Source organism: Mycteria americana, chromosome 18, assembly GCF_035582795.1.
Source record: "Mycteria americana isolate JAX WOST 10 ecotype Jacksonville Zoo and Gardens chromosome 18, USCA_MyAme_1.0, whole genome shotgun sequence".
NCBI classification, from domain to species: Eukaryota; Metazoa; Chordata; class Aves; order Ciconiiformes; family Ciconiidae; genus Mycteria; species Mycteria americana.
The window spans coordinates 9879206-9904786 of record NC_134382.1 but is presented as its reverse complement, the minus strand read 5'-3'; the positions used below and the strand labels follow the sequence as shown (position 1 = coordinate 9904786).

General features: G+C 42.3%; 1 protein-coding gene and 1 long non-coding RNA gene across 2 annotated transcripts in view; one reads left to right on the top strand and one right to left on the bottom strand.

The window, feature by feature from the left end:
* Positions 1–1205: 1205 nt before the first annotated feature.
* Positions 1206–18476, top strand: TTC34 (tetratricopeptide repeat domain 34). Its single transcript, XM_075520420.1, has 8 exons — positions 1206–1514; positions 1932–2737; positions 3896–4121; positions 5979–6171; positions 10932–11098; positions 11978–12245; positions 12501–12715; positions 17958–18476. Exons 1-8 carry the CDS (start codon positions 1206–1208, stop codon positions 18474–18476), a joined length of 2703 nt encoding a protein of 900 aa, XP_075376535.1.
* Positions 13502–25581, bottom strand: part of LOC142418502 (uncharacterized) — a 46520-nt gene continuing 34440 nt past the window's right edge. Inside the window, exon 3 of the long non-coding RNA XR_012778309.1 lies at positions 13502–13948. This is a non-coding gene — a long non-coding RNA (uncharacterized LOC142418502). The remainder of the gene's footprint in view (positions 13949–25581) is intronic.

Sequence of the window (25581 nt, the reverse complement as noted above, 5' to 3'; positions counted from 1 at the left end):
ATCCCGAACCGCCCGGCGAAGCCCGCCAGCCCAGCGGGGCCGGGGCCGGGGCCGGCCACCCCGGGGCAGAAACGCGCGGTACGGCCCCGCGCGGCCCGAGCAGCCGCAGCCCCGGCTTCCTCACAGGCCGCCCCCGCTGCGGGGCCGCAGGGGGAGACAGCCCCCGGCGCCGTCAGGCAGGCGGCATGGCTCCCTGCCGGACAGGCCTGCGCCGGCTGCCCGCTCCCCTGCCCGCCCGCCGGTAGCGGAGCCGGGGCAGTGTTTGCGGTCTCCAGGCAACGGGGCGCCTGGCTGCCCGGCCCTGCTTTCCGTCCCGTCCCGTCCCGTCCCGTCCCGTCCACAGCTGCCTCGCCTCGCCTCGCCTCACCTCAGCTCGCCTCGCCTCGCCGCGCCTCAGGAGCTGGCCGGCGGGAGCAGGCCGCGCTGGGGCCCATCGCAGGGCGCGGCGGCCCCCAGCCCGCTCGGCGGCGTCCAGCAGCTCCCGCGGCCGCCCGCTCTCAGGTACCCGCGCTCCCCGCCCTGCGCTGGCGGCGCCCGGCGCGCAGCCGCGCCCCGCCTGGGATCCCCAGCGCTCCTGAGGGCCCTCACCGGGAGGGCTAGACCCAGGTGTGTGGGGCCGAGGGACAGGCTCCGGAGCTCGGGTCCTTGCGCTCAACCCCATCTTTACCACCGGCTCCTGGGGTAGAAACAGGGAGAAGGTGCGAATTTTCTTCTCCCTTTCCTGCCTCTCCAAGGCAAAGGAGGAAAGGCAAGTCGTGGGCAAAGTATCAAGGTGCTATTCTGTCTCCTCCTTGTCCACCACCAGCACTGATGTACCGTGTGATGATTAAAAATTTATCAAACCGACATCTCAGCCAGGGAGGACAGAGCCCGGTAGGCCCTCCAGCCCCACGACCTGGACAGTCAATGGGATAGGGAACACTGACAAGGTTGTGTGGCTGCTTTCTGGCCAGTGTTATGTGGTTGTGGACTAAGAACCTCTGTAGCGTTTCTTCTTGTGGCTTTGCTCCCCGGGAAGCCTGTCAGTGACAAAACACTGGCTTTTCACAGGACCTAGGCTTGCTTGTGTCTGTCAGTTGGAAAGCTGCCCCCCAAGCAAAAAAAACCCTGGGCTCCACAGCCCCTCACGTTGCTGATTTTCTGTTTTACAGGCACTAGCCACATTACGTGTGTGATGCTGCTTGGTGAAGATACAAGTGCAGAAAATGTCACCTCAGGAGCTTGCTGCACTCCTCTGCAAAGAAGGGGACCACCACCTCGCCCAGCAGGAGTTACCAATAGCCACTGCTTTCTACATGGCTGCCTTCAGCTGCAATGCCCCCACAGCAGTCCAGAAAGTGAACTCCTTGGACAAAGGGCTCTGGGAGAAAGTGATAGCTACCCTGGAGATGTGGTGCAAAGGCAAGAATCAGATTCCCAAGATCCAGAGCAAGAACTTGGCCGTTGTCTCCCTCAGTGTGGGAATAGCTGCCATCTTTCTCTCCACCCTAAGTCCCAACAATGTGGTATCCTCAGTATATAAACTGGAGACCCTGCTCAGGCGAGGATGCTCAGAGGAGGTGGTGAGTAAATGCAATACCCTGCTGAAGACTAACCCAAAGTATTCAATGGAACTGCTGCTGCTGAGGGCGTTGGCATGGGTGCTGTCAGGGACACAAGTTAGGAAGGGAGTTGCAGACTATATCCAAGCGTTTGTGATGCATCGGGCTGAGGCAGTGGCCTATGTGTGTACTAGGCAAAGGGAACACCTGCCACAGGTCATCCAGGCCTTCTCTAATTATCTCTCAACGTATCAGAAGGAAAGCCCAGACTGCAGTTCCTTGGACCAATGGCTGGGCAACTGCTATGACTTCCTGTCTGCAGTAGCACCGGATGATATCTGGGTTTGCAGGGTGCAGGCAGCTTACCTCTTTAAGAAAAGCAAATTTGAGGAGTGTGTGGCAGTTTGTAGCAAGGCCCTCAAGGGCTTTGCTGATGATGATAATCTCAGAGATGAGAAAGCTTTGGGTCTGCTCTTGGAACGGGCTGCTGCATATTTCTTCTTGGGTGGACGGATGCAGGAAATGATGCAGGATTTAGCAGAAGCCTTTGCAGCAACCCCTGCCCAGGCAATGAAACACTTTGAAGAGCTTTTCTCACCACATGACACTGAGAGGATAGAAGAACAAGCTAGAACTGTCCTGGAGGTGAAGTTTGCAGCATACAAGGAGGCTGTGCGTACTCGGACGGAACTCAGAGGCAATCATGGTACTGAACTGCTCCCTTCTGTCATCCAGACAGTCCAGTTCCTCCTTCAGATCTCCCCAGGGTCCAAACGTGAGCTCAGTGTTCGGCTAGCAGACTGCCATCTCCTGCACGGACACATCAGAACTGCCCTGGATATCTGTGACCACCTCTTGGCAGCAGAGCAGAAAACTTACTACAATACTCTCTTAGCATTGCGAGGATTCTGCTCCCTCCATGCTCATGACCATCAGCAAGCCCTGCAGGACTTTCAAAAGGTCATTGAGCATGATTCCCCACATCCTAACAGCTGTATTAAAGCCTTATGTGGTCGTGGACTTATCCGGATTTCTGGTGGCAGCCATTACTTGACAGCCCTGGATTATATCACAGCTTGCCAGTTAAAGCTGGAAGAAACCATCTTCACAATCAAGTCCTATGTGCCATGGAACCAAAGAGGACTGCTGCTAAAAGTTCTCCAAGAAGAAGGACAGAAGATGCTCCAGAGGAAGAGGTACCCTGGAGGCAGTTCAGTCTGTGGGCAGAAAAAGAACCAGGGCTGTGCAGATTCCTAACAGAAAGAGAGCGGCTTGAGTAGTAGAGAGGGTACTTGCTTCAGATAACTGAGAATAGGATATACACCCTTTTAAAGTTCCTAATTAACATAACAGGTTGAAATAAAACTGCATAGTTGTGGTTATTCCAGCAAAATATTGTTTTGCTGGTATGTCAGAATGCGATAGGATCCACGTAGCCAGATCAGCTCAATCTTCCTATCATGGAAGTTAATCCATGATATACCAGTTGGGCTAAGCTAGGAGCACACAAAATGCTAGGGGGAATATGACGGAGATTTCTCCTCTAAAGGAGTAGATACACCCATAAGAAAACAGATTCGTTGGTGCTAGCTGGCTCCTTTCACTCTCAGCTCTGAACTGAAGGATTTGGTGGGCCGTGACGTACCAAGGCCCTAGAAAGTGCCCTTCCAAGGCAGAGCTGAGGTGCTGCTATGCACGTACTTGGTGCTGGCAATCCAAATTCTTTTTTCAATGCTAACTTTATTAATGTCATATTTAAGGCTAGGAGATCTGAGACAGGAACACCAACTATTCCAGCGAAATCCATTAAAACATGAGTTTGAAGGTAGAACAAGGTGTAACAGAGGGACTCTGAGGTTTTAATACTTAAAATCATCTTTCTAAAGGTCAGAAAAGATTGCTCATCTTCTTCACTGCTTCTGGAACAAGAAGCTACCTATTAACACAGTTCTCCAAGTCCATGCAAATTCTAACACACAGCTGTTCATTAGAAATGGCAATCTTTTTTTTTTTTTCACTATCACTGTTACTTTTTCCTTTTCCCATTGTGGTGAACCAGCTGCAACCACAGATATGAACCATTATTTGTTAACCTTTCTTTAGAGCCACAACTGCTTAAGAATGTGTTTTTATAAAGAGGGATTATGATTATGGAATTAAGTGGCAGAGATATCTATGGTGCTGGATATGGTAAAAAATATGGATGATATCAAAATGGATATCATCCATTTTGATACTGGACTGATAATCAGCTTCTTAGCTTCCAGGTGAGACAAAGAGGCTCCATTACTCTCATTAGTATTTTTTCCTTGAAGGTGATCTTTCCCTTTTTCTTTATTTTTTTTTTCCTCCAGAGATGCCCCTGGGGTTTACCAGCTGGCTTCTCTCTTGGAGGAGCTGGATGCTTCTGATGAAGAATCACGGATCCTTTGTGCTGATGCCCTGTACCAAATGGGCTGTGTAGAAGAAGCTCACAAGCTCCTCTTACTAGCACTCTCCAGAAATCCACAAAGATCTCCCATCCTGGCTAGACTCGCGCTTCTACAACTGAAGAAAGGTTTCTTGTATGATGGCAACCAGGTAAGGAGCACCTGGCTGGCAGACAGAATGAGAGAGTGATCGGTGATAGTATGGTGAAGAGGGTTAATAACCCTTTTGGCTGATACAGGAGATGCCTGGCAGAACTTAAGGGGGACCACTTCAGAGACATAGGCTTGCCAGAGGATGGTCCAAGGGCTTTCAGTTTCCCAGCACAGTGCTCTGCTTGTCTCGTGCTCCTCAGTGTTACATGACAACTGTAAGGCTCTGGGTACAAGCTGCACTGTGAGGCCACCTCATCACATGGTGCAAAGTTGGAACCCACCCCATCACACAACCTCTGAGGGGTTTTCCAGTGGGGCTGCACCTACCCCAACCTGTGTTTCAAGACATTTCTGAGGAATGGTGGGAAACTGGTAAATACAGGCCTCACGAGTAGGACTTTCTGTCTGTAGCACAGGCCACACAAGGACTCCTAGCTAAATACAGCCCATCCATCACATGTTATTTAATGGCATTTTTCATCAGAGACTTTAACTAGGCAGAGCATGGCTGAGCATCCTGCCCCTGGTGACAATTTTGATGGGATTGGTAATTTTCCCCTAGAGAAAAGAAGGCAGAATTACTACCTAACTGATTATCCTAATGAAGCATTGTGGGGGAGGGTGGGGAAAGAAACAAAACCAGAAGCTCAAATATCAGTCTGCAGTTTTCTTTCTTTAGTGGCTGATGACTTGTGCTTGAAACCATGAAAAAGATTCCAACATGTTGATTCTCCTACCAAAGACTACAAGGCTGAATTACCAGGTTCTGCCATCAGAGGGAACTATTGCATTTTTAAAAATCTGATATAAATTCTACTAGCAATAAAGAGAAATGTTTTATTGTCACCATTTCATTAGTCCCTATGAAAAATAAAAGGTTTGTATAACTTGCTGCCTTTGGGAAGGCTGTTAATGAATGACATTACTTTATTAGAGTTCACGTGTTGCCCTTGGAAGTTGGATTCCTATCTGCAGCTTCTGCTACAACTTCTAGATGGAACATATATGTCACCGAAAATTTATCTTCAAGATGTTTTTGTCCTACTTGCCTGTCAGCACCCAGACACTTGTATCTATTAATAAAATAGAGAAAGTAATAAGTTCAATGGACATGTCTGGTGCATCAGGATAACTTTGTTCTTGTCCTGGCTTCTCTGGCTCAGATTTGAATGTTGAGTACCTGCTAAGCTCATTTGCTTTACTGGAGGAAACACTTTTTGATTCTTTTCCTTAGGAAATGTAGTAAAAAAGTGCTTGGCGATTCTCACTCTAGTGAATGGAGGCAAAGATACGTATGTCAGGCAAGATTCTTTTCCAGGAGGACAGTAGTTTGGGGATTTTAATCCATACTTTTTCCAGATTCCCAAGAGCAATACTGAAAGAAAGGCACAGCACTTCACTGATTTTCCATTAATTCACTGGTTTCTATTTTACAGTCAAAAGGGTGTCTGGAATCCTTCTGTTCCACAGAAACTTTCTCTCTTTGGGGCAGTCATCCTGTGGTTCAGCTGTATTTACAAAAACAGTTAACTGCCAGTCTGGAACAGATGCTGCCCAAAGTAAGCAAAGCAGCATTAGTATTTCCCCAGGATGGTTTCCACAGCTGCAGTGGTGAGACACGATAAGAAGTAATGTTTTCTCCAGCATGCATTTACACTAGGGCCAGCTGAGGAGTTAAGTAAAAGAGATTCGTGGTCCTTGGCTGTGGCTGGCTGAAGCCCCAGTGAAACATGGGGAAGCACTGGGTAAGAGCGTACTTGTCTCACCAGACAGTAATATTTCCAGCTTTAGCATGACTTAATTTATCTTTTCAAGCCAATCTTTCTCCTCTGCCTTTTTCTCTCACGTTCTTAAGCTGCTAAAGAAAGTGATCAGAATTGGAGATACCTCCTGCCTCCTGCCAATCATGGACATTTTCAAAGATGAAGACCGGAAGTTGATGCAAACTCACTGCCATTTCAGAGCACTGACCATCTTGAAGGACAAACAGGAGGATGCTGACATCAAAGAGGCCATTGCCTACCTTTCCTTTGCCATCATTGCTTCAGGTAGGGTTGTCAAAATACTGATAGGAGATTTACTTCTATGGGAAATCAGATCACTGGGTAGGCAAGCATGTCCAACCAATTCTCATCTGTTATTTCCCCAATGAGAAGATTGAAAGAGTAGACTTACAAAGGCAGGTGAAGAGCAGGACAAAATTTGTTTAAAGTAGTAACTCATCTGCACCATTAAATAGTGCAATTAAACAGTGACTGCAGTTCTTACTGTCCCGTAAGTAGCTTGTGAACTCCTTGAAACGGGTTGCAAGGGTCCAGTTCAGTTCTACAGGGACATCAGCCCCTTTTCTTCACCCGTCCAGAAGACCCAACATGTGATTTTGTTCTGTTGTTTAGCACATGAAATGCTCCAGGAGCACAGCTGAGGATTATTTTAAATTGCATTGTTCACATGCTAAAAGTTAAGTTCAGGCATAAACCACCCTTACTGGGTCATATCAACAGAAAGAACCCACAATTCCTTCATAACTTGGAAAAGATCTTTAACATTCTGAACCCATCTATTTCCAGCTGGTGGCTTGAAATTTCCAATTTAATAATTTCCCTGTTTTTCCTGCTCCAGAAAAGTAATGTGCAGCATGTACAGGAAACACAATGTATGTCTTCTTTACACTTTACAGTCTTTTGTTATGGTAGACCTGCTACCAAACATCAGACTGCAATTACTGTTCAGTTGCTGTAGGTTGCTTCTGAGTAATTGGACTGGACAAATTGATCTGTAACCATAATTTTTTTCTGTATGGTCTGAAAATCCGTTTGGTCACAGATTTTCTCACAAGTACAGCTGTGCTGTTGAACAAACTATGTTTTCATGTTAGCAGTGCTATCTTCTCAGAGCCATTAGATTATTTTCCTTTTTATGTGCCATGCTTTCCTTCTTTACTGTGGTTTAAAAAAAGACCCTTTTAGGATAAGCAGTGTAATGCTGTTCTTCCATTGGTAAAGGAAAAGCAGAATGGCTGGGGGATTCTTCTGTACTTAATGTAGGGAGGCTGTTTTATCAGAGCAACATATACACGCTCAAAATACAGGGAAAAGTCTCAAGGAAATCCTACAGAATTACTTTTCCTTCTATAAAACTTCATTTTTCAGTAAGTAACTCTGCACACAGGTGACTGAGGTAAGCCTGAAGCCTGGTAATGTCAAGAGAAACTAGGGATTTTTTATCCTGTTGTCCAACTACTGGGTTGGATGACCATATTTTTGGAAATCTGAATTTCGCCAGAAAATTAAATTTGATCTAGAAAGAGATGAGAGCTCCTTTGAAAATACAATATAATTGTTTCTTAAAGAGATCAAAGCCAAACTTGTAATAAATGAGAGGGGAATTTGGTCCCTGTGAGATGTTAGCCCTTGAAAGAGTGTGAATGCGGGGACACTTCACAAAATCGTCTAGGTGAAGGAAATCCCCCCCCCTTTCAGAAGAAAGAAGAAGCCTTCATCCTATTTGTTTTGTGTAACTTTTAGAGGAGATGCTAGCTGGTAAGTAATTTGGAAAAGCTACTGAAACAGAGCTAGCTTCAGCCCATTTTAGATGCGCAGTGTAGAAGTAGAAGGCTCCCCTGTTTCAGCCTTAGTTTGTTACATCAGCTAGAACCCTGAAAACCTTCCTACCAATGAAATTTATTTGGTACCTCCTGTTTCATTAGAATGAACAGGCTGTAAATACAGTCATTGCAGCAAACAACCTGCCTTCTTGTTCCAACAGACCAATGAACACATAGTTTCAGTGCAAAAGAGTGAATGCACCCACTTACATGCATCATTCTCCTAGCTTTTCCTAAGGAGAGAGATCAGGCTAACATGGAAATGCATGTTAGCATGTTCCAAGTAAGCCATGTTTGTATGGAAATCTGCCTTTCACTCTGAGCAAATATTATGACAGCAGCATTGAGAAGAAGAGAGATTGGTTTATAAAAATGGAAAAAAACCCTGTTAATTGCTTTGAGATGGTTCCATTTCACAGCCCATGCATTCCAGCTTATCAACTCCCCACCTGCTAGAACAGATGCTTGTTAGGAAATAGATATTGTCTTTATGGGAGCCAATTGATAGAGCTCCAGAGTGATAATAACCTTTGGTACAGAAGTTTTGGAGCATATCAGGAGAGAGAAAAAGCCTCATTACTGTAAAAGAATTGCTAGGAGCCTGTCTGCTGGCTCATCTCTGCAGGCAGCTGTGCAAGACGCTGCATTTGCTGACCTCCCTGTGAAAAAATATTTACAGTGGCACTGATGATTTATCATCCAGTGTTGGATTGCAACAGTTATTGATTGCAACCCTGGGCAAATTAAGATCCTTATCGAAATCGCCTTGAAAGGAAGGAGCATGTGGATGGCAGAAGGATATATGCTCTGCAACCAGTGAATGAATGGACCGTGATTTTAATTGTCAACTATATGTGTTTATTTGGGCAGCACTTATTTGAAAGCAGAGGAAAAAGAATCTTAGTATCGCAAATCCCAGTGTATATTAAGTGTGGCAGTAAATTAGTCAGTCCCGTCTGGATTACTGTTTTATCCAAAACAATGTGTACCTTCTGACTCCACTTTATTAAAACAGCCAAATGGCCTTGTGCCTCCGTCCTCACATATCTTCCTCTTAGAGCTTTCTTCTCTCGTTGGTGCTGCTCCTATTCCATTGTACGAAAATCTGCAGGGATTCCTTCTAATCAATTGGATCCTAATCCAGCTCAGATCCTGAGATGATAGTCATATCATTGGTAGGTTGCCTCCAGTTGTTGCACATTAATGATGTCTTTGGAGAAGGGTGTGGTGGAGGGATAGATGTGGAGATATGAAGACGTTCCCTTTTACAATTGCCTCATCTTCCTTTTGCTGCTTTCCAGAGCAGCACCACAATGCTGTCTTTTAGAGGTGCCTGTGAAAATCCATGCAAGACCTTAGAGCAGAATAACAAAGGCCAAAGCTTTCCAGACCTCCTCAAAAATTGATAGAAGTAGTTTCATGACAACTGGCAAACATGGAATTTCTCTGTACTGTCAGCTGGCTGAGTCCAGGTATCCCGGAGAAGGTAGAAAAAAAAATTGCCTGCGTGGGAAGGTTAAGTGCCACTCCTTTTGCTTCCTTTGGCTGTTCCTGAGGAGAACCACTCTTGCTGAGACCTTGAGGCAATCAGAAAAGCAGTCATGGATATTTGAGGAGAGACAGTGTTGATCGACATGGGCATTTGTTTATATTAGAAACCAGGAAGCTTTTGAGCTAGTTGAGCAATGGGATTTTATGATTTTCATTCTGTTACCTTTTCCACTCATTCAATTTTTTATTACAATGTTCTTTTGGCATGTTTAACTAGACTGAAGACTCTTTGAAGTGGGGCCTGTGTTTTTGGTGTGCCTGGCACAGTGCGGTTCCTGTTCCTGTCTGGAAAGTTAGAGTTGAGTCACAGTAGGACAGTTACAGTTATAAATCAAATTGCAGCCGTACAACTACTCTCAGCAAAGTGCCTGTTCTTTCTGTAAATGAGTATTCGATTTTTTTTTTCTCTCTGTAACTATAAATATATATACTTCTTTTTAGCTATTTCCAGAACTGGTTCTTCTGTTTATAACGTGCAGAATCTTTCTTTTTTGAAAAATTCACCTTAGTAGCAAAATATATGCCCTGAAAAGGTTTTTTGTGCATACTGCAGCCCAGACTTTTTTATTGGTCCAGGCTTGCCTGTTCCTTGGTGGCCTATAGAGCAAGTATGAAGATACACTGGTTTCTGCTGTCAGCCATCCATAAGTGAGAAACATGGCTAGCTTTATGTCACAGAGAGAAAGACCAGGTTCACATTCATATTCACATTGGTGGGTGGGCCGGCTGGCTTTTAGGCTGACATTGGTATTAGGTTAGCATAACACCCAAACTGCTTTGTCTCTATGTCCCATTAATATTTCTGTAGCTTGTGTCAAATACATTGAAATTATCCCAACCAGCCATGAAAGATGTGTTTCCCAAGTTAGATGATGACATAAAAAGAAATTGAGTGCTTTTTCTGAGCTTAGATAGGAATTTTGAAGCAAAGCTAAACATTGAAGTCCAGACCTGAGCAGCAACACTGAACCACAACTCACCATTTCCCTGCAGAATGGCATTGACATGTACACCGCAAGACCTAGAACATCAGACTAGCCTTGTCTTTGTAATACACAGCAGAAGACACTTTCAAGACTTCACCAGTGAAAATTCATTCTTTGACAGAATTCTGCTAGCCTCAGCAGGACACTTAACTGATTCAGTACTGTATTTTGGAAACCAACCTGACAGAGATTCTTTTTTTCCTTTCAACTCAGAACTGTATGCGACAGGAGTTCCACTGGCAACAAAAATAAAGGAAACTACCGCTTAAGTACCCTCATTGTACTTCATCAGATATCCTCAGCCAAAATGGAATTTTTCTATAGCTTCATATGGATATCCTTGGATATCCTTTCCAGCACCCTCCTTATTCTTCTTCCAGTAACATCTGTGGATCGCAGTTCTTTACCATAGCACATTTGCCTCCATCCAGCACACCCCTCTTCTTCCAACCTTGCCCCAGCTCTGAATAAAGTGATGCTTACTTTTCATTCCTGCAGTCTCCATAACGCAACGTATAGGTCTGCTGCATCATTTTCACTTAGCCGCTTTGAAGCCCTTCAGTGAGGCTTAGCGGTCTGCACACACTGGGATTTACTGCACCCTGTTTTAGAGCAGTAGACTTGAGACCTTTCAAGTAAGCATGGCTGCATTTCTCTCCTCCAGGTGGTTATGCTGAAGATTGCCTTCTCATCAGGGCTCGATGTTATGGGCACCTTGGTCAGAAGAAAACTGCTATTTTTGATTATAATGCCATCCTAAAGGAGGACCCTAGGAACGTGCAAGCTCTGAGTGGACGAGGATTCATTTACCTTACTCTGAAGCAGCAGAAGGTATTATCACTATACTGATTTGCTGGTGATTTTTCTGACAATGTTAAGCAATATCAGCGTAAGGTAGCACAGGCTTTGTCAGGGACTCACTGAAATCAAAAGAGTTTCTCACAGAATTTGGTCAGTGAAGGCTCTTGTTTTGGCTTGACATTATTGATTTGCTTTCCCAAGTCTAGAGAGAGGAAGACTAAACCTTAATCATAGATCATATTCATTATCACTGCTATGCATTGATTTGCAGTGCTGCAAACCCTCCCCTGTATTTGATCTCACATTTTCATGACATGATGTTGTGTTAGATGAAATATAGCAACAACAAGAGGAAAAAGAAAGAACAGTTTCAAGGTTTACTGCGTCCCTCTCCATCATCTGTGAAAAGCTTATGTGTGCAGTTAGTGTTACTTTGGAGATTGCAGTGTATCATTGCCTGGAAATCATGTCTGATGTTTGCATGGTTTATCTGCTTCTAAGATGGTCAATAGTCTTACACTTTACCTGCATATGACACCAATCCTACAGTGAATTGGAAATGGTGCATCTCCAATGGGGTGTGTGGACTTGTGCTGGTTTATCCTGGCTGAGCCAAATCCTGCTTGCACTTGTTCTTTCACAGCATGTCTTGTTGCTGTAAGAATTTTTTTCAGTTATAATCTGAGGAGTTCAAAACGCTTTGTAAATAGTCATTCAAACCTGTCTTTATGCTCTTCTATCAGCTTTGCAAATGGACAAGATGCGGCACAAGGACAGGGAAGAGCTAAGAGCTTCCAAAGGTGTGCAGCTGACCTGTGGGACAGCAGAGAACTGAAAGCACCTGAAAGAACAAATTATCAATACATAGTTATTGCTACCATTTCATTTTTTGGCCTTGTTTTTACATAGGAGGCAGTGCAAGATTTGATCTCGGCACTAAAGGTGGAGGCAGGAGTAGTGATCCCAGCAATCCTGTCTTTAAAGCATGAAGCCCAAGGGTTGATCACTCAATGGCTTCTTCAGCACGGCAGGACTGTGTTAACTGAGCTTGTTGCTACTAAAGACCTTTCAAAAGAAGAAACCCTCAGGGATCTTCTCATGATTGCAAAAGCACTAATTAAAATTTGCAAGGATGCACAGTATCACATCTTCTACACAGATGTTTTGATTGCAAATGGTAAGTTCCCATTCTTTTACACAGCTGATCAGACTAAGTGAATAAAAAGAAAGCAAATGTTAAATGGCAAGCATATTGTTGTATAGTACTTTTCAAGAGAAGTTTGCAAATATTTTGGGAAAGGGTGTGAAGTAATTAATACCCTTAGGTGTAGACTGTGGACAGGCTATCTAAATCCTGCTTTAGTAAGTTTTCTTGATATCTGTTTCTCCACATGGAATGGGTTATATAGCTTGTACTGATGTTAACCAACAGGAAGGTTTGAAGAGGCCCTTGATCACCTTCAGGAAGCATTTGGCCACTCTCTTGCTGACGATTTTGCTAGTGCAAGACTAGCTGTGCTGCAGCTGAAGCGGAGGAACATGCCAGTGGCAGCTCACTCATTCAGCATCCTAGCTAAGAAAGATGAAAGGGAGTTGGAGTTTCTCCTGAACTTCGTAGATGCTAAGCAACAGCAGCATCTCTCTCAGGTACAATCCTTTTTTGAAGCAAAATTAGGCTGCAGAGATTTTCCCTGCCTTGTTTTGAACAGAAGTGTGTGGGAAGACCATTTATCAGATGAACAAGGAACAAATTGGCCTTCACTTCAGCCAGAGTAGGGAGTTGAATCCAAACTTCTTTCATTGCAGTGACCTTGCTTCAGTCTCTAATAATTCACCATTACCACTTCTTACCACTTGGGGGAATTTCTTGTTGGTCTCCCTAGCGTGAGACCTCTTTAATCCCAATGCTAAAATGCAGGGGATGTGAGGAGCAGCAGCTAGAGATTTAACAAGATGGAAAGTATTGTACTCTGTATGAGTTACATGGTGCTCATAGCTGGCTTCTGGGGAAGGGGAATTCATGTTTTGTTCATTTTCTTGATGAAACTGAAGGTTCTGTTTCAGTCACATTAAATGCTTCAATCCTTTTTGCTCTTTTGTGCAACATTTAGAAATTTAAATATATTCATTTTTTATAAAATTACTAGCCTTTGAGGTTGGTATTGGTTTTCTTAGCTAAAACTGTTTGACACAAAAATGCCACATTGCTCTAGTCCACCCAACTATGTATTTTTCAGTATTTTTTTAAAGTTTCTCCCCCAAAGTGCATCCAGCTCTGAGAAAGCATCTCCAATAAGAAGACAGGACAAGGTCAGATTGATGGTGAGGAGTTTTAACATTCACTCAAGCATCTGCAATTCTGATTACCCAGAAGCTCCGTGTTCTGAGAATCAGTTTGCTTCCTTTTATTCAATTTGTAGATTGTGTGCGCCCTGGTGAGAAGCTATATTGTTATGCTTTCTCCCAGGTTATAAAACAAACAACATGCTGATATACTTAATGCATCTTGAGAGGAGTACTTTGTATGTATTTTAGCAAAACAGCAGGAGGATATAAGTAAACAAGTATTAATTTACTGGTCCCTAAATATACCCCATTACAAAGAAAAGAGCCCCTCTCTTCTGAATAATGGAAAAAGTTCAGTCTTATGGGGAAGAGTTTGAAGATTTTAGAGCCAATTTGCAATTTTTCACTATATAAAGTTGATAAAAAGTACAATCAAGAATGTGTCTATGGAGGCCCTAAGGAAGTGTCTATAAATGAAGATATGTTTTACAGCTGAATTTCCCTCGCTGCCACATCACGCATTCTGTATGGAAGTCTCACAGCTAAGTCCATCCATGCTGCTTTCCGAGAAAACACAGGAGGGATTTTCTTATGCTGTCAATAAGAAAAAAGAGAGGAGGAAAAAAACCCTAATTTTTTCCACGCTAATTTTTGTACAACTTAAACTGCACTGATGTATTAGGAACTCACTGGTGCCACAGATTAGTGAAACCTTTAAAATGGGAGAGGCACTTTATTTCTGTCTTTTTTTGGCAGCTGTGGAACAGAGTGTGGAATAAAACCCCTTACTGGTCGCTTATTTATCATGAAAGATTTCTCCGCCACTTGAGAGAATAGGGGTGGCTGGAGTGATTTCAAGACTGGAACTCAATACCAGTGTTAGAAGTAAAATAGAGTAATTTTTTTTTTTTAATCTGTAATCTTGTGCTTTTGTTCAACTGAGTAAACATTTGGACTCAAGCACCTGGGAGTCTTTCCGTATTCTCTGATCTTCAAAGATTTACTGAGTGTGATTACTTTTATTACTGAATAGCCCAGAATCACAAAATTTGTTTTTATATGTATTTTGTGACAAGGGGATAAGTATGTACTTTGCTGGAGTGGGGACGGAGTTGGTTAATTCACCTGTGCGGTGTCTCAGAGGATTTTCCAGTAGCACTTCCTTTTGCCTGCAAGGTTATTCCAGTTTGTGTGTGAAAGGAAGATCTCAGTAAAATCGAAAAAGCTTACAGACAGAATTAGTGCCAAAAACCCCAATGATGGCCTTATTTTGCCATGGCTCCTAACTACATTCTAGGGGAGGGTGTTCTTTCTGTTACCTCCATTTCACAAATAAGGAGACCGAAGCAAAGGAGAGTTTAGTGGTTTACACTCAGCCCTTAGTCTCAGCACTCCATGCACAAAAGTATTACTGCCACATTGTTTTAGAGCGTTTGGAGATTACAGGCATTATAGAAATGTGTCATCATTATCCTGGAGTCTGGTCTGAAAAGCTAAAAATAATTCTACATAAGCCGAATAGGAAAGGGTGGAGGAAGGAGAGCTCCTTGATGTACTGATTTTTTTCATGAAAAACAAAGCAATAAAATTCTTCCATTATTTATAGTCTAAGGGGTCCCATGCTAAGAAATTTGTAAACAACTGGGAGAGCCACATGGGAATAGGAATCTGAAAGATTTATTAAACTGCAAAAGGTCAGAGGAAGGGAGTTTGCTTGCTGCTAGTGCAGTTTCAACCCTTCAGTTTCCTATGTCAAAGGTTAAATGCATGACTGATTGCAAGCTCCTTGCCGAGATCCTCAGAGCTGCGCTTTCTGTTGGCTGTTGACATGCCGTAGGACATCCAGAGCCATCTCGTACAGAAATGGTCTCAACAGCTATATGGTCCGTGTCAGAATTAGGCCCTCAGTCCAAGGTAGAAGTTGCCATTCCACATGCCCCAGATAGGGTCTGCAGGTAAAGAAGGAAAGACTTGCTCCAAACTGTTCTGAAAACGTCTAACCCTCTTCCAAAGCTCAATGCTTATCAATCCATCTTCTGGTATTTACTGCTCTGAGACTAACCCTTGGCCATAATTCCATGTCCATTAAATTCCTCACTCATTTTCTTTCTAAGGGATTGAAGCTGCTCAGTTTCAACACAAGATTAGTCACTAGGGACTGGAACCAAAACGGCAACAAAAATATGTGTATTTTCAGTCCTTTATCACACAGTGAGGTAGCTAGATGGTAGAAAGGGACACAGAGACCTAACCCAGGAAGCAGTCCGATCACCAGTCACTTAGGGCCTGCCGAGCCCTTTCCAGATGGCACCAGAATCATTTCAGTCTGAAGCCATAATCAAATCTTTAGTGGCAAGTTTGAACTGTTTGACTATAGTTCGTCTGTGAATGGACTACATAGCTTACTCTTGGCCTTCCAAAGTCACCTGCAATGAGGCTGATGGCAAAAAAGTCCTTCTCAAAAGCCACATGCAGAGAGCAGCTGAACTCAGTTGTGCAATATCCTTCTGGCTTTCTACGCACCTCCTATACCTTCTTTCCATAAGTCTTCTTTTCATATTTATCTTTGTTCAGAAGATGATGTGCAAATAAGCTGCTAAGTAATCCAGCTGTATTATACACCAAAAATGGGTCCCAGCTCAGTTCCTTTCGGTCAGGCAGAGCCAAAAAAGAATCCAGGTGCCTAATACCCATGTTTACTCCATCAGTGAAAATGAGAGAGAATCATTTATTCTCAGATGCACGTTTTTCCTCCAAGTATGGCAGGAAATCCAGAATCTTGTGGCTTGCTTACTTTGGGGACTGTCAGTGAAATGTGAAGAAATGTGCAGCGGCTCAGTTAGTAAGTGGCAATATCTTATGTGGTGCAGGAAACGAAAATGATCCTGGTTAGCACGCTAGCAGGTTCAGCATTACATTAGTCATTCAGGAAAACAACAAAAATTATATTTTTCTTCTGCCATTGAGACAACAAATGCACTTTAAAGGCTGAAAATTACAATTTAACTATACAAACACGAGGTATTTTGAGGAACCACACTATGCTCTTTAGAACAATGTGATCTATAACTTTAGAATTTCTTGGAAAAAAAAAAAATCTTCTCTTGTCTGGATGCTTGTCACATGCAGATGCAATTCCACCTTGATCCCTTGTTAAAATCCTGCCACTGAGAAAACACTTGCATTGACTAGTTGCCTTAAAAACACTCGAAAGGACAAACTAAATTTGCTACTCTTTAAACATATACACAGACAGACATCTGAGAGGTTTTTGGACAGGCTGCCTTACAATTTATGGCCAGAACTATTAAAGCCAGTGATTGACACTATTTGAGGAGAGATCCTATCTCTATTTCTATGCATGGAAGCTGAGAGACTCTAATATATGACTACATAAAGGATTTCACATTCCTTTATAGCAAAATAACTGGGGTAGAATTCTTCATAAACTGTTAGGAATGGCTAAATTATTTCATGCCACTGGTCTCAGATGAGGTGCTCGGACTTGACCTGCAATATTGATCCATTTCGCCCAGAACCTGTTTTCCTTAGTTTTGTTAAACAGCAATCAATTCTAATCTAAGTCAACCAAAATAAAAAGACAAGGCACACAAAGAGACTGAAAGACCTCAGCCAGCTGTCAAGTGTGGCTACTGAGACAGTGGCTGGGCTAACTGAATTTTGGGGAGCCACAAGCATCCAAAGGCAATGTGTGGTATCCCATGGAATGAGACTGATGAAAACATTTATCCTGTGCTTGAAGTCTCAGCTTGTTTGGCTCAGCCTTCTGTAAGACCTAAGCTGCTGGTGGCAATCTTGTTTGTAACTTAAATATTCACTCTGCTGCAGCACGTTAAAAGCTTTGTTTATTACCAAGAAAGGGAAATAATGAGAAATCCATTTGAGGCAAATAGTTCTAATGGAGTTTTCTTTATTGACCTTTATGAACCTAAAAATTATGTGGCTCTTTCTGCCTTCTCTATTTTCTTGATGTTTTTCCCTTCAGATAAGGGCACATAGTTCACTTGCACTTGAGATTAATGATTAGCAAAGCCATCAGTTGGCCATTTTTTCCTATAGCTTGGGTAAACTTCAGTAGAGGCCAACCTTCATTATTAGCACATGCAAATATTTATGGGGTAGTACCTGGGACTAACTATCTATTGACCAGAAGATGCAATTTCCTTATAGTCACCTGTTAGAGCAGACCATGGCAGAAATACGGTTTCATGAAGAGAACACTGTTTACTTTTAGAGTTTGGTCCATTCCGTTTTCAGTTTAGTATTGTTCCTAGGGAATGTAAACCACTTCAGAAGAAGTGTTCTGAGTAAGTTTTAGCAAAACATGCAGAAACAAAGAAGAGTGGTTCAGAAACTCTTGAGATAACAGCAAGCGCCCATTGATCCGAGATTATTTTTATATCTGCATGCAAAAAATACGCCAATTATATGTTCTCCAACTAGATGCAATTTCAACATTTGAAAAAGTATTCAAAATTTCTTAGTGTCTGTGTCTACCTGTGGCCAGTCCAGACTAGGTATTTTACTCTTTTTTTTTTTTTTCACTTCTAATAACTAATATTAAGCAACTTTCTGTCCACAGGTAGCAGCCCAAGAAGGAAATGTGCTGATGAAAGAATATTGCTATGAGAAGGCTCTTGGTTATTACACCCTGGCTATCTTGACAAGCAAAGATCATCCAAGGTATCTCCGACAGAGGGCTGCTTGCCTTACACACCTGAAAAAATATGACAAAGCTTTAAAAGATATGGAGAAAGTGATCCAGAAGCATGGCTGTAACAGTCTTAAAACACGCGTTGAGGATCACTGCTCAAAAGGACACCTGCTATTGTCAATGTCTGAGGAAGAAGCAGCAGTTAAGCAGTATATTGAGGCACTGCAGTTAGACGAATCTACGGCATTGTGCAGCATCATGAATGGCCCTGGCAGTGAAATTTTAACCAAAACGTTTCATAAGATTGCACAATATAATTTTGAAATGCAGCACTATGAAGAGGCCTGGAAAATCACAGACTATGGTCTTAAAATTAATAAAAATACTGAACTTAAAAAGCTGAAAACAAGACTTAAGCGAGAGGCATCAAGCTGTAGCATACATTAATTTATCTGTTTTGGGATTTTCCAGTGTCTGCTTTCTAGTTTGTTTGTGAGGCTGCAAGAATAAGGGAAAGATGAGAAGCTCGTGATAAATATGCAATGGACATGGCACTGAACATGGTACAGCAAGATTAGAAGTAGAAAGTTTCAGGTAGTGAAACAGAACTGACCAAGAAAGCTATGAGAAAAATGCAAATTGCAGTATTCAGTATTCTTTAAAATTATTGTGGACGTATGTAAACTCCCCCTTGCGAAGAAAGTAAGTGTTTTGTCTGGCTAAACTGAAGTAATTCTAACACATGGGTTCCAATCATAGTGAAGGAAAGCAATCAAATAGCTTGCAGTTTATGAATAATAACCATGTATTTCCTTGCTAGTTATTTGATTAGCTTTAACACTTACTGTTCAATTAAGTAGCCTTATTTTTACGGGCCAGTCAAAAAGATCAGTCAAAAGTAACATTTGGAATGTGTTTGTGAAGGACCGTATGTGTTACACCACTCAGATGACCCACTCCTGAATGGAAGGAACTGCCCTTGTCATAATCTAGTGGATTTGCAATGGTCAGCACCAATATAGGGGAGTGGAGCAGTACAAATGCCAAGTAAACTGTTTTTCTGTCCCAGGGAACACAGATAATATGAAGGATGAGACTTAACAGAGATGAAACATCCAATCCAGTGATTAATACCCTGTTATCTGGGACACACAGGCAGCTATACTCCAGACTTCACCTTGGACTTCCAGATCCCTGTGTCTCGGTTTGTCAACGCAGAGTCATGGAGATAATCTCTCAGTAGGGGTGTCTACAAGAGCCCACTAAATATCATCTTTCACACTCCTGGATGTTTGTGCAGAAAAGACAGCACTGCAGCATGAACTAATCAAGAAATGATCAATGTACAAGTAGGAGGTCAGGGTTAGAGGCAACAGCCAAGATGGTAATGTGATTGCAGTGATTCAGCACTCATTCTTCCTCATCCGTGCTGGACAGCATGGGGATCAACATCTCACATGCTCTGAAGGGTTTTGCCCTCTGTCACGGATATAGCTTCACCACCTGTAAGGACAGCTAGACTTAGTGGGCAGCACAGAGATAGTGCTGATATACCCAGTCGCTGCATGGTTTGGTGTTTCGTCTGTGCAATGGGAGCCTATAGCTTAGTGTGGAAGCAGTATGCCTATGCTGTGCAAAAAGGAAACCATGAGGTGGGGCCCAAACCAACAGACTTGTACGTTTGTTTTGACTGCTCCAAGTGAATTCCTCCCAATGTTTTTGGAGTGTGATAATACAATCGTGAAGAAAAATAGAAACTACTATTGAAAACAAAGATTAAAGCAATACTGTGAACTGCTCTCCTGCTTTGATTAGGAAGAAAGGGAAACGGAACATTTTCTTTTTTGTAACATTGTTTTCTGAAAGGAACATTCCAGAGTGAAACTTCATTCAGCAGCCGTGCTATCAACTCAATATGCAATTATACCATCTGTACCCTTGCATCTTTTTTTCTTCTCTGCATGCTCCTTTTTTTCTTCCTTAAGAGCACAGGTAAGAGTAGGCTTCTCTCCTTCCCAATTCAAGAAAAGTTACTCTGATTTTAATCCTAGTGACACTGATGAGTACTTTTTGCTCCTAATTGGCATCAAGATGCTACAGGATAGTTTCTTTCCAAGCATGAAATTATACCCTTAAACAAGTGTTGTCTACATTTGCAAGCAGAAAGAAATAACTTTGCTAATTTTTCTTCAAGTAGTAATCAACAGATAGGAATTTCTCTGTGTCTCATGGTGAAATTTTTGAGAAGCAGTTGTTTAGGGCTTTGGACTTTTTTTTTCCTTCATTTTTGTTTTGGGTTTTTGATTGACTGGAATAATAAATATCTTTACAGCTTCACATTGGCTATTCTGTTAGCATTCCCTCTTTTAGTTGCAGGTTTGGTTCAGTGTCAGTCAGCCGACAGTATCTCTCTTTAGCAGTTTGATCCTTCTGTGGCTTTTAGAATAGAATAGTTCTGGTTGGAAGGGACTTACAATGATCATCTAGTCCAACTGCCTGACCACTTCAGGGCTGACCAAAAGTTAAAGCCTATTATTAAGGGCATTGTCCAATTGCCTCTTAAACACTGACAGGCATGGGGCATCGACCACCTCTAGGAAGCCTCTTCCAGTGTTTGACCACCCTCTCGGTAAAGAAACTTCCCTAATATCTAGTCTGAGATGTCTATGTCTATACAATGTATTCGCTCATTGTACAGACAGTTGAGACAATATGTAGTCTCCATTGCCACAATTAATATTGCTGAAGATGTTATATAAGCATGGAAATCGAGACACACAAAGAACAGACACACAGATGCTCAGCTGCACTCGAGTAAAATAACTTCATTACAGAGAGACCATGAATCTGGTTCTCCTCCCACTTATCCATACTGACAGACAGGAATAATATCAGTACACAAACTGTGTGAAGAAAGAATCAGGGTTTAAATCAAAAAGAGAAGAAAATAGTCCACATAGCCTACTGGATTCGTAGCCTCTCTGCTGAGAGAAGCAGAACCAACTCTCTGAATTTTCCTATGTAATTTCTAGTAAACTGAGATTTTCTTAAAGCCCCAAGTCTTTCCCTTATGTAAAAACAGGATACTCAACTTTTCTCAGACCACCTGATAGTCATGGAGAGTACTGGGAAGACAATCGAGTTGTCCTGTCTCCCGGGCTAATATTCCATCCATTGGCCTGGGCTGCCTCTTAGGAAGTTTGGGGGGTTTTGGCATGTTTTGTTTTGTTAAGTAATATATATTCTTTGCTGCTCTGAATAGAGTGCATTTATTGCTCCTAAAGAAATTATTCCTTAAAAATAGGGACCACATGCATCCCTGCAAGATTGCTATAGAGTTATGCTGAGGAAAAATTTGTTTTCAGGTGCCTATAGCTGCTGTTTAGGTACCAGGAAGGCACATAACTTCTTAGCTATTCCTCATGGTCTAGATTAATGGCTGCTTCTCTCAGCAGATCCTAACTGTTCTCATCAGCATTTTTATTTGTTTCTTTTATCTTCTCTGTCCTCTTTCTATGCCCACTAAACTACTGCAATCAAAGTCCTTATCTTTGCCTGTGCCTAAGCTTTTGATTTGTTCTTTATTTCTCTGTTATGCACTTGCTCTTCCAACTAATTTCTTGCAATATCCAGTAGATCTTTCTGATTAGACACAGAGAGAGGGGTTTGATTAGCAGCATCACTGCATTATGCACGCCTAGCACAATTTCACACTCGCCATAACCCATTCTGACACTCATTTCCTGGAGTCCTGGGGAGCAGACAGGTTTAAATGTGACCCACCTATTTCAGCTACTGCCCAGTCTATGCACCTAATAGCCAAAAGCATCCCTATGCCTGCACATTCACATACCTCCACCTCTCTGTTACACTATGCTTTGCCAGAAGATGGTATCTTCCAAAACAACATGCTGCAGTTTGCAGGGCAGGAGTCCTTTCTGAGTACCCAGCATTTTTAATAGACGGTCACCATCACTAGCTTTGGTCATAACTCAGGCTAATTGTGGTCTTTCATTCAGTGCTAGTGAGGCCATGAAGACCATTTAAGATGCCTTAATAGGATCACTGCACTTGAGTCTGGCTCTAGCCAGACTGCTGCTATGTTTAAACAAGCTATCACAGCAATCGGCAGAGAAGGCATTGTTCTCGCTAGGGAGCTAGCTTTGGCTGCTTTCCTTTCAGCCCAGTCTCCCCCGCCAGCAATAGTTATGCACCAGAAATCTATCAGTATTTATCAACAAACATCTCCCTCCCCTCCAGGCTGATAAATCTCATTCTTATCTGTTGCCATACCCATGTCAGGGTCTGGGGCCACTCAGCTGAATCACCTACTTCATTGTATACATGCCATTTTCTAACAGGGTATTGTTTCCACTTCTTCCAGATTGAAGAATCCGGATAGAAAAACTGCAGTGGTCATTTCTGTATGTTTCTTTAACGTTAAGCTGCAATTCATCAAGATTGCGGAGCTGTTTCCAACTGCTTTGAGACACAGCCCTCATTCTGCGCATGCAGCCGATGGTTGAAGTTATTTAGAAAAAGAACTCTGTTGTAACACTTGCTCCTTGAAAGTCTCTTGTGCAACGTGCTTTAGGACGTATTCTGATGGCATGCTGCTGTAAATGTTAGATACCTGTGAAGAATTTATATTTAAGTATATTTATATGAATCAACACTAATGTAATCAAGAAGAGAATATGGCCTGATAACCTATGTAAATAGCAGAACTGGATACCCGTTGATTTGTAAACCAGCTTGAAGCTACATTCATCCCAAGGAAAGATTAAATATCTGTAGCTTATTCAACTCTGAGCTGTATAGAGACACTACCAAATATTTCTTTGCTCCCTATGAATTTTGTTCCTTTAAAGTATTCTGCAACCTACTAACGCCCCAGTCAGGCTGTAATAATTGCAGAAAGACTACCTTGTTGCACATTGTCACCAGGTAATGAATAATGAAAGAAAACTTTGAAATCATGGCTGAGAATGTTTCTACACAAACGATTGCCTGCCAGTCTTGCCTCTATGAAGTATTCAACATTCCTTACAAGAATATAAAAGGAAAATCAGATGTGAGAATAGTTGCATCACAAATAAAGTTACACATGTAAAGTTTCCTGACCTTTATGCTCTGCAGTCCAGGCAGGCAAAGAACAGCTTGGAAATGATGGCAAATTGTTTGGAATTAAATATTCAACAGGAAGCTTTTCCTCAGAGTTCAGACAGAGCTAAACTTTGAACTTTTGTGATCTCAAAAGGTTTTATTTCCTTTAAACTCATATCACTCCCATTTATTTTTCCTATTTCAGTTAGTTACGTGCTCCCAGATACTAAGAGAATCTAAACACATCAGCCAACTTGAGCAACTGATCAAATGCGTTTTTGAAGCTGACATATTGCCTAGGAAGTCATCTTCCTGACTTTCAGTCTAATTCATTGTGCTTCCCAGATTTAGATCATGGTGGAATTTTGGCTCTGGCTTACAGCCATGCAAACCGAGTAACTTTAATGAGTTTCCGTGTGCATAAGTGAGGACATTCCACTTGACTTGCAGAGGCAGATGTTTCACTTTAATGACAGCTAATCTAAAAGCCATTTCTTTTACTATCATTTCCCTGCGGAAGATTAACCATGTTATCATTGTATTGCTTCTGCATCAAGCAATTTCCAATTTGCCAGGGCTCTGAGGAGTCGCTGTCACCATTAATTTAATATGTTACATGACATTATCACTGCCATTATAGTCTGCCTTTGCAGTCTTGGCTATTTCAATCATATTTCAGCTAAACTGCTCTATGTTGGAATCTGTTGGTTCAGTCAGCCATTACTCAATGACACCGTAAGGAAAGTGACTCATTGCTTAGAAGGCACAGCACTCCAAAGCTGTGGGATTCGGAAGGCTCTTTCTTCTCCCACTCCCGCTGTGGGTTCCAGGAATGACTTTTTCATGTTCATTTGTTCTGTAGGATGCCAAAGAATACTGCAGACCTGCACCTGCCTCACAGATGTGCACAACTTTGACACCCCAAGCACAAAACCAGTGGTTCATTTGGTCACAAAAGGGCTTGGAAGGTAGAAGACAAATACAGGATGATAGTGCTGTTTGTAGCATTCAGCAGTTGAGACTGTATGAGGATAGGTGGGGAACAAATTGCTATCCCAAATGGCAAGGTTAGAGAACATGAGCCAGTCCCAAAGATATGTCAGCAGAGAGTGGAAGACAATCATGATCATAGTGATGTTATTTTCAGTTTCTCAGCAATGGACTGGCAGTAGGTGTGCAAGTTAAAAAACCTAGCTTCTCTGCCGGTCAGCTGCCATTGCCCAGTCTTGGCCTTCCCTTTTGTCACAGCCTGGTGCCACTGACCTTCTGGGTTCCACACCTCAATACAGATGTATAACCTACACATCTAAGACCCGTGCAACTATTTAATTTTCAATTAATTTCATTTCCAAAGTTTATTTTGCGCATATGATGCATGGCCAAAACCTCCTTGAGACCTTGACAAGTCTACTCTGTGTTCCTGAGAGCTGCCGAGTACTTGTTCTGCATGCAATGCAAGACTGAGTTTAACCTGCCAGATTAGCTGTGGCTTTAGCTGTCTTACCATCCAACCCAATCTTTTTTGTATTTGTATGTTCACTACATGATTCCAAAAAGTCAAGAGTTACAGAGAATAAACTAGCATAAGGATTTCCCCACAGACTGTAAAGGAAATTAGGAACAGTATCTGATAATAACTTTGCATGTCTCATTCCTGAACTGCGTCACAGTAAATGAGAAAATTTAGCTGTAAAGCCAGAGGGGGAGTGTAGGAGGGAGCAGGAAACACAGGAGGATGTTAATGATTCCATTCCATTCCATTCCTGTTTTGCATTTTGTTATGCCCCTCAGTTGTACTTTCGTCTCCAGGTCAGTGCTGTGTATGCCTAATGCAACCTAGCAAATATGCTTCATGGGTGTCACATAGCATGATGTATGGGGATCTGAAGTCACAAGGGGGACAGATGTTTAGATGCAGATCAGTAGTGGATGAAATGAAAAACTGACAGCGATTAGTATTTCCCCACTTAAAATGACCATCTCATGGAGCATCTTGATTGCTTAGAAACCTCAGATGTCATATTATAAGGCATTCAAACACTGGAAACATACTCGATATGTTCTCTAAAAGTCACATTAAAATCTTACAATATTAGGAACACCTCTGAGTGCTGGTAACGGTGTAGGGTTTGTTCTTTTAGTATAGAGTTTTAACAATAGAAACATTTATACCTTGCAATTTTCCTTTTTTTTTTTTTTTTTGCAACCTTGCCAACCTTGCCAACAGTATTTTTGCAATGTTGTTTCTTTTCTTCTCATGCATCATTTGTCCATTCTTGGGCAATAAAATCTACTTACTGGAGAAAACAGGTAATTAGCTATCTACATAAATTGCCCTGTGTCTACATCATTAATGTGTTTGGATGTTTTAATTGATTGCATTCTCAACTGTTTTGGATGGCTTAAATGCCAGCTAATGCAATCCAATTAAGCCTCCTAATAAACC

What these genes read in the sequence shown, in the direction of transcription:
- TTC34 (XM_075520420.1), top strand. Translation starts at nt 1,206, where the DNA reads ATGTCACCTCAGGAGCTTGCTGCACTCCTCTGCAAAGAAGGGGACCAC. An exon ending in CCAACAATGTGGTATCCTCA is followed by an intron (nt 1,515 to 1,931) that starts GTATATAAACTG and finishes AGCAAATTTGAG; the next exon opens with GAGTGTGTGGCAGTTTGTAG. An exon ending in AGATGTTTTGATTGCAAATG is followed by an intron (nt 12,246 to 12,500) that starts GTAAGTTCCCAT and finishes GTTAACCAACAG; the next exon opens with GAAGGTTTGAAGAGGCCCTT.